Raw genomic sequence first — 15,821 nt, forward strand, 5'->3', positions numbered from 1 at the left:
CCAGTAGCCCATGTTGCATCCCTCTGTAGAACATTGCAACTGGAATATTACCACCAAGATGTTGGCAAATCCAAAGGGAGTTAATAAAAGACTAACAATGATTAGGGTTCTGGAGAGGTTGTTGCTTTCATGACAAGTTGAAGCCTTAAATATGTATAGTGATTCATAGATTCCAAGACCAGAAGGGACTATTGTGATCATCTCTTCAGACCTCCTGTATAACACAGGCCATAGAACGTCCCCAAAATAATTCTTAGAGCAGATCTTTTAGACAAACATCCAGTCTTGATTTACAAATGGTCTGTGATGGAGAATCCACCCAAGCCTTGGTAAATTGTTCCAATGGTTAATTACCCTCACAGTTAAAAATGTATGCCTTATGATGACTAAGTAGAGGCACAATAAAAGATCTACAGATGGCTGCAGATCAAATGCCATGTAGGGAGTGGAATTTTTAGGATGGTACAATGGGCAGAAGTAGAAGTAATGAGGATAGTAAGGAAAAGAAAATTAGGCTGAATAATAAGACAGTGAGATCTATGAGGCTGTAGAACAGTCTCCCAAGGAAAATCACTGTCACCAGCAACATTAGAAACTAGACTGGACAAAGTATTAGAAAATGATCTGTAAGAAACAATCTTGCATTAGCAGCTTGGAGGGGTGACTGGATGAGCTAGTAAGTCATTCCCGTTTCTCTCCAGGCTGGTCTGTTTTGGGCTGGAGGTAAAGACAGAGAGACCTGAAGTTGTGAAAGTCTCAAGAAAGTACTCGAAGGAAAAAGAGAGTGAATCTGGATCCTAGCATGGGCAGCCCTGTAATCCTGACAAACCCTGCTCACCTGGGACATCACGTTATGCAAACAGAAAGAGGAGAGAGACCATTGGCACTTGAGCAAGTGGAGCCGCTGCACTTGTAACCACTCGCTGTGGGGAAATAGCCAAATGAATTTTACCAAGTACACAGCACAGTGTCTTTCTTTGCTCCTTCTTGCTGGGAAGTTTTTTGAATCACTCTGTGTAAGGTTTTGCTTTGGGTCCAAATTTACACCTGGCTTCGTTTCAGCCTCTAGTTCTAGGCCCTTCCCCTCTGCTTCTGGAGTTACATCTCTCTCTTTCCCCATGTGAAATGTATTGAGCTCAGTCATTGGAGTGTGTGTGGCTGAAGAGGCTCAGTTAGTGAGGAAGCTTGGGAAGCCAATAGAAATAGCACCAGAATTTGCTCATTGTTGCCTGATGCAGACGTAACCCACACACCTCCTGGGTGTGATGTTCTGTCCCATCTAGTGGCACCGAGACCATTTAGAGAGAGAGATAACATGAGTCTGCTCTACAGCCGGTTGGCTTTGAGCTCATGCTGTAGAGCAGGGGTGGGCAAACTTTTTGGCCTGAGGGCTGCATCAGGTTTCAGAAATTGTATGGATGGCTGGTTAGAGGAGGCTGTGCCTCCCCAAAGAGCCAGGTGTGGCCCTGCCCCAGCCCCCTATCTGACCCCCCCCCCGCTTCTCGCCCCCTGACGGCCACCCTGGAACCCCTGCCCCATCCACCCCCCCTGCTGTCTGTCCCCTAACCACCCATGGACCCCCCCACCCCTAACTGCCCCCACCGCCCCATACAACCCCCCCTCTCCTTCCTGACTGGCCCCCCCACCGGGATCCCTGCCCCATCCAACCACCCCTTCTCCCTGACAGCCCCCAGAACCCCTGCCCCCATTCAACGCCCCTGTTCCCCACCCTCTGACTGCTCCCACCCCTGACCACGCCCCGAACTCCCCTGCCCTCTATCCAACCCCCGTCCCCCACTCTCTGCCCCCTTACCGCGCTGCCTGGAGCACCAGTGGCTGGTGGTGCGACTGCACCAGGACAGGCAGCCGTGCCACCCGGCTGGAGCCAGCCACGCAGCACAGAGACCGGGTCAGGCCGGGCTCTGCAGCTGCGCTACCCCAGGAGCTTGCAGCCCCGCCACCCAGAGCATTGCGCCAGCGGAGGAGTGAGTGAGCTGAGGCTGTGGGGCAGGAGGGACAGCAGGGAATGGGCCGGGGGCAAGCCTCCTGGGCCAGGAGCTCAGGGGCTGGGCAGCCCAGGGGCTGTAGTTTGCCCACTTCAGCTGTAGAGGCTCATGCATTTAGCTCCAGAGGTCCCAGGTTCAATCCCGCCCACTAACAACCAGGGTCTGTCAGTGTTACAATCAATCCATTGAACCAAATTGCAACCTTCCAAATCATGTCTGGGATAGATGAACAAGTTTGGATAGGAAAATGACTCAGGTGTTTTCCTTTTGCTCACATCAAATCCAAACCTGCATCATTTGTTTTCCTCTTCAATTTTACCTTTGAATGTTGGGGTGCTTATCCAAACCATTGCTTTGAAAGTTCCTCCTTCATCTCCTGGGATAAACTCTGGAGATTCCCCTAACATCAGCTGGGAATACTCTGGCATGTCACTCAAAACTTCTGCTGCCATTATATGAATGCAGGCCGTGTAGGAGAGGTCAAGACAGTGCAGCTTTATTCAACAGCTAAACACTTTGGCTGAAATTCAGCCCTGTGCAAAGGGTCAGCCAAGGTCTACGTACCACTCAAGTCCCATCTAAAAATAGGACTTAAGTGGGATTTAAGTGGCGCATAGGCTTTGTGCTGGTCCTCTGCATGGAGGTACATTTCACCCAGGCAGCAGCACTCCAAGAATGATCAAAGCTAAGCTGATGCAGAGGCCGGGATCTCTGCCCCTTGGATTGCCAACCTACCTCAGGTTCATACCTCCAACAATTGAGAGAGAAAAAGGGCTACACTTCACATAAAGGATTGCAGCCCTCTGAAGCCGTCAATGATTTGTATAATCAGGCAGAGGAGGATCTAGGTGTGCCTGGGGTTAAGAAAGGAGCAGCTGGTGGTTGGGAGTGGGAAGAAAGGTGCAGGGGAAATAGAAAGGGATGTAAGGAGGCCACTGGGAAGCTGATACATTCACTAATGTACACTGTTCTAGCCCTGAAAAACCCCTGGTATTGCACTGAGAATGTATTTTGTGGGTATGCAGATAACATAAGGCAAAGAAAACCCATCTCCCACTGGTACATTTCTGGAGATGGTGTATAGAATGGGGAACTGTCCAGTGATAATGCAACCCATAACCCCAATTATCTTGCACCATATTAAAATTGTACCCACTGAGGCTCTGTAACCCACAGCCTCTAAGAATTGTTCAGTCTAGGTGATTATATGTGTCTGCATTTGCCACAGGCTTCAACCAATGAATATGGCCAACCACTATAAATACATAATATACCTTCTTTCTTCCCACGGACAGTCAAAAATCCAGTCTTGTTAATTGGCTGTCTGATGTTCAGTGCTAGTAGTATAACAACAGATAACAGTATAATTTGCTTTGATGTTAATTGGATCTCTCTGTATCCCAAGTGAATTTTGTGTGTGTATGTGTGTGTCCGTCCCTCTCGTGTTTTATTCTGGATTCAGAGTGCCTGATTCTCCACTCTGCTGCTCCGGTTTTATGCATGTATAACTCCTTTGAATTTTAGCTCTAGTGTGTTACATTCAGTTACGCTGGAGTAAAATGTAACCCAGTGGAGTGTCATACTTGATATTCCATTTCCCTTCCCAGACTACACAGGATTTCTTCACAAAGGTAGGGAATGGAACATTTGTTTTCTTCCAGCATTTATTTATGTTTTACATCCTAAATCCACTCTGTAGTTTATACCTTTGGGTAAAGGCAAAAACCCTCTTTCCTAAGTCTTTCTGTATGTCTCTCAAACACATTCTGCTCCCCAACCCAGATAAAAACAACAAAGCAAGGATGGGGCTGTCACAGATTTGTGATGGTTCTTACTCACATCCAGCACCTACCCAGAGTTTCCTAGTAATGCAGCTGGAAAATAATCCAAGCCATCTCTCAAGGGGCCATCTCCATATAGCATTGCTTGCAATAAATGTAAGAATGTGGTTCCATATTAGTGGTTAGCATTGAGCGAATGCACTGAAAAGTTCATCATCAGTACTTTATTGACAGTAAAGGGCTAACACTAAGAAGCCCAACTTCAGGGCCTTGCTTAGTCTTACTAATCTGGGCACTGCCATTCCCTCTGGAAAGGCACACTACTGCTCACAAGACTGGGTGCCACCGCTCAGTGTGGGATGGTGTCATTTACTGAGCCACCATAAACAAAAGTGCTGGTAGTTCTCCTCCTCCCGCTTAGCACTTAGAACTCTTGCCGGGTGCAATGGGCTGTATTAAGCCACACTGGTGAATCAAAGATTGTTATCCCCATTTTACTGACTGGAAAACTGAGGTACAGGGAGGTTAACAGTGATGATGTGAAAATGTTCACTGACTTATTAGAACTATGTACAGTAAACCATGGAAATCCCTGGGGTCACTGCCCAGAACTAGCCCTGTGTTTTCCAGTCCCCTAAAGTCTCAGGGAATTCTGCATAAAACAAACCCTGTATTCTCTATTACCCTGAAATCCCTGGGAGTCCTCCCCAGAGCCAACCATACTCTTTCTATCACATTGAAGTCCTCGGGGCTCCTGCTGAGAACCTGTCCTGAATTCTCTACTAGATGCAGTGACCTACACATAAAAAACAAACACACAAATAAACAAAAAAAAACCCTAAACTCTGCACTAGCTACAAGACACAGGGCCTGATTCCCCACTGCATTACTGCAATTTGACACCAATGTTACTCTATTGGAGCCAACGTCTGTATTTATTTTCATACCTGGTTGTGGAACTGTTTTGTTCTTTTCCAACAAAGAAGTCAAAGTCTGGGTATACCAGACACGTACACTGAAATCTAGCTCTAATGCAGGTCACTTGCGTGCTATCGTGTGGCTGACTGAGGAGGCACAGCAGATGCTGTTGTCCTGAGAAGAAAGGTTAAAGCACTTTCTGCAGCCAGTGTAAAATGGGAACCCACCCATGTCCTAGCCTCTGTAGAAAAGTCTGCCCTCAGCCAGCTGGGATTCCAATCCAGCCCTTCAAAGGAGGATCCTAAGGGCCAGATTCACTGAAACTGGTAGGGGAAGCCTGGCTCCTCCGCCCCACCTGGAATTCACCCCAAGCTGTCTTACTGCTGCCATCTTCTACCAAGGGTTCCACATAATGAGGGTGGGGAGCAGCTTTACATGATGCACAGGGTTCCACGTGAATCCTGCCAACCCTTTAGCAGCTGAACCAGTGCATCCTTTGCCTGTCCTAGCTGCACCCCTGGCCAGCCAGTGCCACCCCCACTTTGAACCATGCTAAACCCCTAACTGAGGGGAGATTATTGATGCTTTTCACTGTCACAGCCTCCTCCTTGGTGGACTTTCTGCTACTGAGGGCCTTTGCCAACACAGACCCAAGGCTGAATCTGGCCCTTGCTACATGTGGGTTATTTATTTGTCTAAGTCCCACAAAATGAAGGGCTCTGAATCTTTGCTGTAGTAAGCGTGTAAGTATTATCTTGATGGGGACGTGTGAGTGTGCATGCACACCCAGGAAGGAATAATACTGCTTTGCAAAGTGGTACGGTAATGTACTATAGGATTCCCATCCCTTAAGAACAAGAGGACTGGATATAGATTTATAAATATAGATTGGTGATTTCATGTTCATCTGGACAAAATGACAATAAAACAGTCAGCACTGAAAACCAGGCCCCCTCTCTTTCTGTCTCTCGCTTTCCTTTCCCCTCTCACCCTGATCTCTCTGGCTCGCTCCCTCTGCCACAACACGAAGCGCGACTCTATTTCACAGTAATCATAAATTAATTGAGAGCCAGCAGCCCCTCACAGAGCCAGGCAGAGGTGTTGAGGGAGATGCTGCACGGAGCCATGTGAGTGGAGCACTGGAGGCTGTGATACGGGAAGATGTTTGCTGTTTCGCTGAAGTGCCGGCTAGGGGTGATGAGACGGAAGAATAAAGGTACAGTGGGATGGGGGCGGGGAGCAGCCTACTCCTGTCTGAAAGAGGGACTCAGTGGGGACCAGTTTGAATATTTACTTTTTCTTAGATGGACAAGAAGAAAAATATTGTATAGCCTGTGACTGATCTGCACCATTGGTGTGGATTGGGGGGTTATTTTATTTTTTTATGTATAATATGTTTTCAGGGGGAGATCAGTTGACTTGTGGGTTTTTGTTTTATCCATCTGTTGTGGTTATTGCAATAAAGTAGATTTAGATGTGCCTCGGACCCTTACAAGAATCCCTCACACCCCCGGAAGGGAGTTATTACTTTGCAGAGACAGGCAGTTTTGTGTTTTGCTGGGCTGCATAGCACTGTTTGCCAGTTCTGATGTTTGACCCACCCGTGAGCAGCTTCTGGAGGGTGGGTTGGAATAGGAGACTCAAGGAAAAAGTGGGACAGAGACGTGTCAATAGAGTACAGGGGAAATCTACTTCTGGGAAGAAATCCCACTGTGAAACGAGAAGCTAGTAATATTATAAGTAGATCTCAGGCAAAATCTATTCCCAGGCATGGCTGGGTTTCTCTGCCTCCTACTTACAGTATCAGGCTAGACAAATTTAATGACTGCATCTGCTGGGCAAGTAGACCCTAGCTGCAAGCCTTTTAGTTTTAATAGAGTTAAATTGATTTCAGAACTTCGCTGCTGGAGTGACACAGTTTTCCTGTCATCGTAAAGTCCTGCACTTGCTCTTGTGCTCTGCAGCAGGCGTTCAGTTCAGTTTTGTCTTGTTTTTTTAAATGTCTAATATATTAATGGACTGAAAAGCTCTCCTATAGAGTGGAGGCTATACTCCACCATATGAGCCTTTAAGGTGGTCAGAAATGCCAGGTCTACCTCCTGCGGATCAAAGCCTGCTTCACATAAGGGAAAATGACATGCATTTTTACAAGGACCTTTAAAGAGCAGTGGCTTTTAGGGGCTCAGTGTAACTCAGGTATTATTGATTTCAGGCATCCTGGAAGGTACAAACTCAGCTTTTCCCTCATTTAGAGAGAGCCTTATTGCCTGGTGCAGAGAGTTGATGCATCAGAGGCATTTGGAACTCTGTCAGGACAGCAGCGGGCATTGATCTGTATTAGCCATAGGGGCTACATTTTATCGCATATATGTCCATGAACTAGACCAGTGCTAGAGTCCAGAGCGTAATTCCCGTGCACACCTTGTCCCTTTAGCAAAAGGGATTTGTCCAGATAAAGGCCCCAGTGCTGTGGCAGCTGTACTCTGGCCTATACTGTAAATCAGAGCAGCCCGAGGGGCTGTGACCGCAGCCGGGGATGGGTTGAGCACACAGATGTGATGGCCATGTGCCCAATGCCAGGCACAGCTCGACCCCCCTAGCGGATAATAATGTGTAGTCTGTGAGGGCCAGTTGTGCAAGCTTTACACTCACTTTGCACCAGTAAAGCAGCCTCAGCGTGACCCAGGAATAGCCCAAATCCTACATGAAAAATAAGAGTTTCCTCACCTGATAACACCTTAGGAGTCTGACCTTGTGAGTCCTGAGCCCCCTCTACTGCCATGGAAGTCAAGGGAGCTCAGCATCTTGCACCATTTGGTCCCAGATTATTAAAAATGTACAGATTTTATTTTAAGCTATTTGCTTTTTACAATGTACGTTTGTTTGTTTGCTCATTGCACTTCTATTTGAGCAAAGTAACTAACCTGGTCAGTTTCAATGTCAGCACATAGTCGGTTTCCTACGCCCACTCTGGTGCCCAGCTCTGTTGTTTTGTATTCAGGATTCCAACACTGGAAGACATTTAGAAATCCCTGGATACCAAATACATCCAGTGTTCTGTTTAGTGCAGTTATTCCAGGGGAGAGTTTGGTCCCTGGGTATTAGGTTTTGCAATCCCCCTACTTCACCCCTCCCCCTTTATAAAGAAAAGGCTCTATTTGGGTCTTAAAACACACTGCTACCTCGATATAACGCCACCTGAGATAACACGAATTTGGATATAACGCAGTAAAGCAGTGCTCCGGTGGGGCGGGGCTGCGCACTCCGGTGGACCAAAGCAAGTTCAATATAACATGGTTTCACCTATAACGCGGTAAGATTTTTTGGCTCCCAAGGACAGCGTTATATCGAGGTAGAGGTGTACTTGAAAATGTCTGTTGAATGAAACCTGCTAGAACAGTTTCCTCTGACATGGATTGTGAGGAATGCTAGGAAACGCTCCTAAAGCAGAGGGAGGGGTAACGGTGTGCTGTATGCTAGGGCCAATGAGGTTTAGAAAAAATGTTACTCCAGTGCTACCTTAGAAAGTTTCCCCAGCTTTGGTTAAGTTGGAGTTGGCTTGGATCCCCTGCATTTCTTATTCATCACTTTAAATAAGAGAATCACTAATCTGATGCTAAATTGTTCTGCTTTGATCAAGGATTAAGTTGAGCTGGAACTAGCTTTTGGGGCGAGAGCTTTCAAATGAACACACCCAGTGTCTGTAAATTGGGATATCTGGTTTAAAGTTAAAAGAATCCCAAACCAATCAATATAAAAAATGTATGAGCCAGTCCCACCAAATTGAACATATCAGTGATATCACTAATGGGAGGTATCCAAGAACTAGTAGCCGATATGAGCGGTACCAGCAAGGAATGAACTGTGAAGTTTGCCCATCAATAAATGTTCTAGTCCAGGGGTTCTCAAACTTCATTGCATCACGACCCCCTTCTGACAACAAAAATTACTACACAATCCCAGGAGAGAGGACCGAAGCCTGAGCCTGCCTGAGCCCCTACTGCCCCGGGCTGGGAGGCCAAAACCATATGCCAAGGGCTTCAGCCCCAGGCAGGGGGCCTGTAACCTGAGCCCCACCACCCAGCTTCAGCCCTGGACCCACTTTGCTCTAGTCTTTGCATACTTTCTAACTGCCCATTGCATCCCTGGGGATGCTCAACCCTGCAAGAGCCATCTGTCAATCTCAAACCCCACACCCCTCCTCAACTAATCAATCAGTTTATGCTTCAAAGAACAAAGTCTGTACAGAGAGGGAGAAATATCCAATGTAGCCAGAGAAGGATGTAGACATGAGAGCAGCAAATATACCTCCCCAACCCCATCACATCTATTTATCATCTAACTAAGGTGTTTATGTAACCCACTGTTCCATATGTGTTCCACTCAAGTGGCAGGCCCATACTGGATAGGAGTCTACTACAGCTACCAGCTGGAGGAGTTATTCCTTCAGCTCAAGTGGCAGAGGCAGATGTTTTCAACGGTATCATTCCTGGATTCCGTCCTCAGCAATGACCCCTAATAGCAACTGTCAGATTTAAACTGCATGATATTGAGGGTGGTTTGTTGGACACATCAGCTTCATCTAAACTAATTGTAATTCCCTCCCTACAGACAGACAGACTGTTCCTTCCAGGCTAGCCCTTTCCCCCTCTCCTCCTTCCTAGTCACACACTTACCCTGAGACACTCTTCTTCCAAGTTTATCTCATCTTTACTCGGCAGGCAAACTCTCAGGCTCTTCTTCTCAAACTAATCCTCTGGCACCAGGACCTGGGAGAAATTATTCCTCTTAGCACGCGTGAATGCCTGTCTTCCTTCCGTTCCTGAGTTCTTGATCTTCCTTGGCAAGGGAAGCATCCCAGCTTAACCCAGCAGGCATCTGGCTGGCACCACTACTGCCTACCACTCTGTCCCTGACTCTCTGCTGCAGCCAGCCATTCTCTGGCAGGGAAGCCCAGATCCAGGGCTCCACTTGACCCTGATCATTTCCACCATGCAGTCATGAACCTCTCCTCCGCGTTGGCGTATTTTCCATTCCAAGAATAGCAAAACCTGTAGACGCCATGGTGCAAGCATCTCTTTTAAGAGGGTCCCCTTTGGACGGTGAATATTGTAGCTGTGCTATTACAGTATGTCCATTTGCCAGGCATTTCCATATGACCTACTCTGATGTTCAGCCCGTCATCAAATCTGGCCTAAATTCTCCTCTGTCTTGGCTTCTCTGAGTTGTTCTTAAGTTACTAAAGTGAACTGACATGATTTTATAAATAAAGAAAACTGTTAAGAGATCCTAAATCATTACCAAGATACATGTGTAGGCTTGAAAAATACAAATGAATGGAACTGAAAGGTGAACCGACTGACTTCCTATTTACTTCCCACAACCTTAGCCCAGACAGCTGGGTTGTCTTGCAAGAGCTGATAGGATCACTAACACCTGCATTCCTTGTGCTTTTGGTGTTAGTGGTGTCTTCACCTCTGGCAGTGGAAATCCAGAACCCTGAACTCATTTCCTGTGATGAAAGGAGAAATGTATTTTCAAATATTTTGTTTAAAAATATATTTACTTTTGTCATGTCTAAGTCTTCCTATGTGCAGCGCTAGGGGGGAACAGCAGGGGAGGGGCTGGGGACAAGCCTCCCAGGCCAGAAGCTCAGGGGCCGGGCAGGAGGGTCCCGCGAACCGTAGTTTGCCCACCCCTGCTCTATAGCATCACCACAATGTTACATTTCGGCTGTGCTACACAGCAGACTGTATTTTCTCATAGCAAGACTGGTATTCTCACAAAATAAGAATTGCTCACTGCAGAGGAACCGGAAATATCCCATTATAAGGGACATGTCGCGATAGGGCTCATATCTGCTTTAATCTCCACCATGGTGCTGAATCAACGTTTTTCATTTTTTAAAAAGTGAGAGTGAATAGAGCTGTCTCTCCAAGGTACGTACAGCTCCCCCATTACGATAGCATCTCAGCAACTAACAGTCTTGAATGTATTCATCTTCACAACGCTCCTGTAAGTCAGGGACGCTATTATTTTACAGATGGGAAACTGAGGCACCGAGAAGTAAGTGCCCCACAGGATGTCTGTGGCAAAGCAGGGACTCCCAAGGTCTCCCGAGTCTTAGGCTAGGGCCTTAATCAATTGTTCCTTTCTTATACACCTTCTCTTCAAGGGGAGCAGAACCTTGCAGGGTTTGACTTCAGATGAATATTTAATAGCAGGTGACATCTCTGAAACTGCTACAGTTAATATTGATGGGGTCATTCCTTCTTCAGCAGCAAAAGCAGGATATCCTCTAATGTGGGACCAGGGAAAGTGACCGGAATCCAAGCCAGCGATTGGTGAGCACGTTAGCTGCCCTCTCTCCATTCTGCTCTCGTAAGCATAGCTACGCTTCAGCAGTTTCGATAATTCATTAATAACTAATGGCCAGGCATGCTTTATTTATGTCTATTAATGAAGCCAATTTTTCAGACTGATGGAGAGGCCTCCCAGGTGAGTATCACCTGTGCTATGCTCTCCACAGCTCCCTTTGCTCCATACTCATCCCTAGTCTTTCTCTGAGCAGCAATAGCAAAGAGTATATTACTCCGTTAGACCGGTAATCAAATTAAAAGCAATAAAACCTTGCAGCATTGAGGGTGAAAGAGTAAATCCTTCCTGGAGTGAGATGGAGAGACAACTCCAGGATGCAGGATACTGCATCAAAATATCTGGGCCAAATTGTGGTGGGGCCTATGTGCCCAGACCTGGGGGTGATAACCCGCTAGACACTCCAGCACAGTCTATCTGGACTTTGGGTCCAGGGACACACGGGTAAGAAGGTGTGCTCCCCCCACCTCCATGACATGTGGGTGGGTAGTGGGTGCAACCTGGGCTCCCACCCCTCCAATGTGCCAGTCAGCTGAGCCAGCATCATAATTTGCTGTTGACCAATGCCAGCAAGGGGCAAAAAGCATGGGTCCGATGAAGTGGGTTTTAGCCCGCGAAAGCTTATGCTTAAATAAATTTGTTAGGGAACGTCTATACTACCTGCCGGACGGGTAGTGTTCAATGTATTGGGGATTGATTTATCGCATCTCGTCTGGACGCGATAAATCGATCTGCTAATCGACGCCCGTACTCCACCTTGGCAGGAGGAGTAACGGGGAAGCCGTGGCAGTCGACTCGCTGCCACGAGGACGGCCAGGTAAGTCGAAATAAGATACTTCAACTTCAGCTACATGAATAGCGTAGCTGAAGTTGCATATCTTAGTTCGAACCCGCCCCCCTCGCTAGTGTAGCCCAGGCCTTAGTCTCTAAGGTGCCACAAGTACTCCTCGTTCTTTTTGCTGATACAGACTAACACGGCTACCACTCTGAAACCGTGCCTAAGGCGTGTCTGTAAGGCCCAGTGATTCCCAGTAGTGTTCTTGCAGGGGTGCAGCTTACACACCACCCACCACTCAGGGCTATGCCTAAAGCAATTTTTCTGTTGCACATAGGAATCAGAAGCCACATTTCCATGAGGACTGAACCTCGCTTCTAAATTTCCTTGTGGAAATGTTGCATGAACAGGAGTAGCTCATGCACACTTCATCTGCACATGCAAATAGGCTAGGTCAGTGAAGTGTCCCCTATGCATAAATGCAAAAAAAAAGGAAAAAAGAAAGATTGAGATCACAAATCTTTAACAGAATGTCAGTGTTTAGTAGACTTCACTGCCCGGCTGTCTAATCCATTTGAATACACAGCTTTCAAGTGCAAAAGACTTACATGTGGAAAATGGTGCGTGCAGAAACATAAAGTAAAAAACTGCACACGTAGTGTTAGATTCTGCTTTTGCAAAGTGGTACTTCAATGTCTCCACAGTAATTTAGCACAGAAGAGGGTGGTGCTTTGTAATATCAGCTAATAAATGTGTAGACATTTTTTTAAAAGAACCTTTTTTAAAAGTGGTGCTAGGGAGCCATTGGATTAATGCACTAGCTACTCAACTGGGGAGTTCTGGGTTCAGTGAGTTTTGTGGCCACAACTGAGGGTCCTTAATGGATCTTTTATTTTCTGTGTAAAACAATTACCCATTTTACCCAGTTGAGAATCTCTGTTCAAGAAAGGCCCAGGACTGAAACTGCAAGACAGGTTGCATGTCAGGACTAATGTACATTGGCAGAGCTTTTGAGAGCCTCAGGACTGGAATAGCAAAGGGCCGGCTGCAGGTCAGCATTTGAGACGCATTGGCAGAGCTGTGTGGGGAAACTGCAGAGTGCCTGTTTCATGCTGTCAGTCCCTTCTACCATTACTAAACAAATTCTCTATCCAAAGCTAGGATGACCCACTTGATTTCTGGCACTGTGCCAGTGCATTCCATACTGGAGAATTCATGTAGTGGCGTTGACAGTATGTGACTACAAAGTCCATTGTCATGTGGCGTTAGGGTGACCAGATGTCCCGATTTTTGGGTCTTTTTCTTACATAGGCTCCCATTACCCCCACCCCATCCTGATTTTTCACACTTGCTGTCTGGTCACCCTATGTGGCGTGAAAGTGCCATTGCCTACCAGTGAGAGGGGAAGTGGGTGAGAGGTTATTGAGAACAGTGTTTTCTTTAAATGCTGTCTGTGGAGGGCCACTGAGACCCAAAAGACACCAAAGCAAACCTAACAATGCTCAACGTTTCATGCAGATGATATGTATATGTATGCTTGGTAGAATTCGATTTTTATTTTTTATAATCTCAATGGGTACTATGAATGTTTATTTTAAAATATTTTTAAATATATTAATTAAAATTTTCACACTGGTGCACAATTATGAGTTTTAAGCATTTATTTTCGATTTTCTTTACATTTTCACAGCTGTGGGAAATTATGGAGCGGGGTGAGACAATAATTATTTAACAACAGCAGGTGTTGAGATTCAAAAAGTTAAAGTTTGTAACCATTAAAACACAAATTGTCAATGTCCCATGTCAAAATATACAAAGTAAGTAGCCTTAAATCAACTGTAATAAGTTCTCAAGTAGCATTTTTCTTACTTTGCCTAGCTGTAAATTGTTATCATCGTCGATGGAAATATTTTTTCATTGGTTTGTATGCGTACAGTGAAATCAATGTTTATTGATGTCTGCCAATAAAAATATAAATCTTCCAAGCCTATGTATATGGTAGATCCGGGGTAAAAATTTCAAAAGGTCCATTAAGATCCTAAGAACCAATTGTTAGTAACTCCTAGGCATCTTAGGCACATGCCCATCTACGTCTTTAAGGTGCCTAATACCTATGAAAATATGGCCCAAAGTGATTCAGGAGCCTTTTCCCCCTTTCAAAAGTGATTTAGGCACTTAGGAGCTTACATCCTAACTTACAATGAGGCGTAGGCTCCAAAGTGCTGATTGTCAGATTTTGAAGGTATTTAGGCTCCTAAAGGTGCAGATAGGCACCAAGAGGGATTTTCCAAAGTGCCTAAGTGGAAAAAACAATGCGGAGTCTGGTGGCGCTTTAAAGACTAACAGAGTTATTAATAATCTGTTATTAAACAAATGTAAATAAATGTCTTAGTCTTTAAGGCGCCACCAGACTCCTCATGTTTGTGGATACAGACTAACACGGCTACCCCTCTGATAAGTAAAGTTAGGTGTAAATGCCATTAGTTTCAATGGGAGTTAAGCACCTAGGCAGGTCACTAGCCACCTCTCTATACGGGTGCATGTTATGGGTTGGATTAAACCTCTCAGAAGCTCAGGGTGTGATCACTGCCCTTGATTTAGGATCCAGAAGAATCCCATTTATCCAAGCTAATTGGGTTTGGGGCCAGATCGGATAATAAAAAATCCGGATAAACTGGAGAATGGGACAGTGCCATGCAGCAGCGCCACCTAGAGGTCACAGTAGAGATCGCCCCCTTCTAGATCTGTGTGCACTGATTGTTTGGTTAAAACGCAGAGCCCGCTAATGGAGGGTCAGATAAACGGGGTTCTGCTGTAATTATAAGAAGCCTTTATGCTCCTTTATGTAAACAGGTAGCTAAAGCAATAGGAGCACCCCGAAAAACACAGGCACCTGGCAAGTCTTGGGTAGAATCTTAACCTTATGGCCCAATGGGTTTCCCTGGTATGGCAAACACAAGGAGCTAAGGCATTGATTGGATTGGAGCTATATTTTGTTTGTGTCTGTGAGAGAAACAGCGGACAGATCAGAGAAGCTGGGAGAGAAGGCATCAGGGAAGCACCAGCCACCACCACCGCAGCACTGGTAGCGTGACCCTGAGCAAAGAGCTAAGAAAGAGAGCTTTTGGGCTGAGTGTTGGCAGAAAGAGGCTTGGAACTGTGAGTAAAGAAACTGTCTCCAGTTGTTTGATCCTCCTGTGGTCAGGGAAACAGGACTTTGGGTGCATTCTTTGTAAATAAACAGGATTGCATCAAAGATACCTGATTCCACATACATTTCTCCTCCTAACAGAAATGGCCCACAGGGGGAACTAGACTTTGTCTAGCTGCTCAGGTCAAAAAGGGGTAACACACGTAAATGCCTTTGAAAATGTGGCCCCATAGGCCCTTTTGAAAATTTTACCCCAGGTCAAAATGTTTTCACTGAAATATTTTTTCCCACAAAAAATACATTTTCTGCCAAAATGACAAAATTCACCAAAAACAATTTTTACATATATAAGTGGCCAATAATAATAATTGATAATAAACAACGAAAAAGAGCCAGTTGTAGGATTTGGAGACTGTGAGGGTATTTTGGGTGTGTTCTTGTTGGGCTGGGGAAAGTGGAAGGGGCCCCTACGTTGTGGGTGTGCCAGGGCAGCGCGTGTGTCCTGCGTGACGGGGAAAGCCCTTAGTAGAAAACACTGATGGTTTATCGATATGTGATGGAACCTGACAAACCAGTTAACTGGCTGTAATTAGGAAGTGGAGAGCCTGGCTGTGAGTTGAGAGAGGTACATTAGGGTAAATGAAGAGAAATGAGCTAATGGCAGAAGTGAGCAATATAGGGGCTGTGCTAGAAAGGGGGATTGATGAGATGAAACACACTCACATGGCTCATGAGAGGGACTGTGAGAAGAGCTACTTTCTTATGCCATTATTGACTGAGGGGCAGTTCCTCAGATGGGCATAACCTGGTCAGTG

The 15,821-nt window shown here is 45.9% G+C and overlaps 1 protein-coding gene across 2 annotated transcripts in view; it reads left to right on the forward strand.

Annotated features, from left to right (window-relative positions):
• The window catches only part of GRIP2 (glutamate receptor interacting protein 2), a 498,925-nt gene that overhangs the window by 272,349 nt on the left and 210,755 nt on the right, over positions 1 to 15,821 (forward strand). Inside the window, exon 1 of one of the 2 annotated variants that reach the window (XM_045023871.1) lies at positions 5,852 to 5,921. The exons of the other annotated variant lie outside the window; for it this stretch is intronic. Within the exon in view, the coding sequence (XP_044879806.1) occupies positions 5,867 to 5,921 (55 nt within the window). The 5' untranslated portion in view covers positions 5,852 to 5,866. Of the gene's footprint in view, positions 1 to 5,851; positions 5,922 to 15,821 lie in introns of those variants that run through there. 2 annotated transcript variants of the gene reach the window in all.

This window comes from Mauremys mutica, chromosome 7, assembly GCF_020497125.1.
Source record: "Mauremys mutica isolate MM-2020 ecotype Southern chromosome 7, ASM2049712v1, whole genome shotgun sequence".
In the NCBI taxonomy this organism is placed as follows: domain Eukaryota; kingdom Metazoa; phylum Chordata; order Testudines; family Geoemydidae; genus Mauremys; species Mauremys mutica.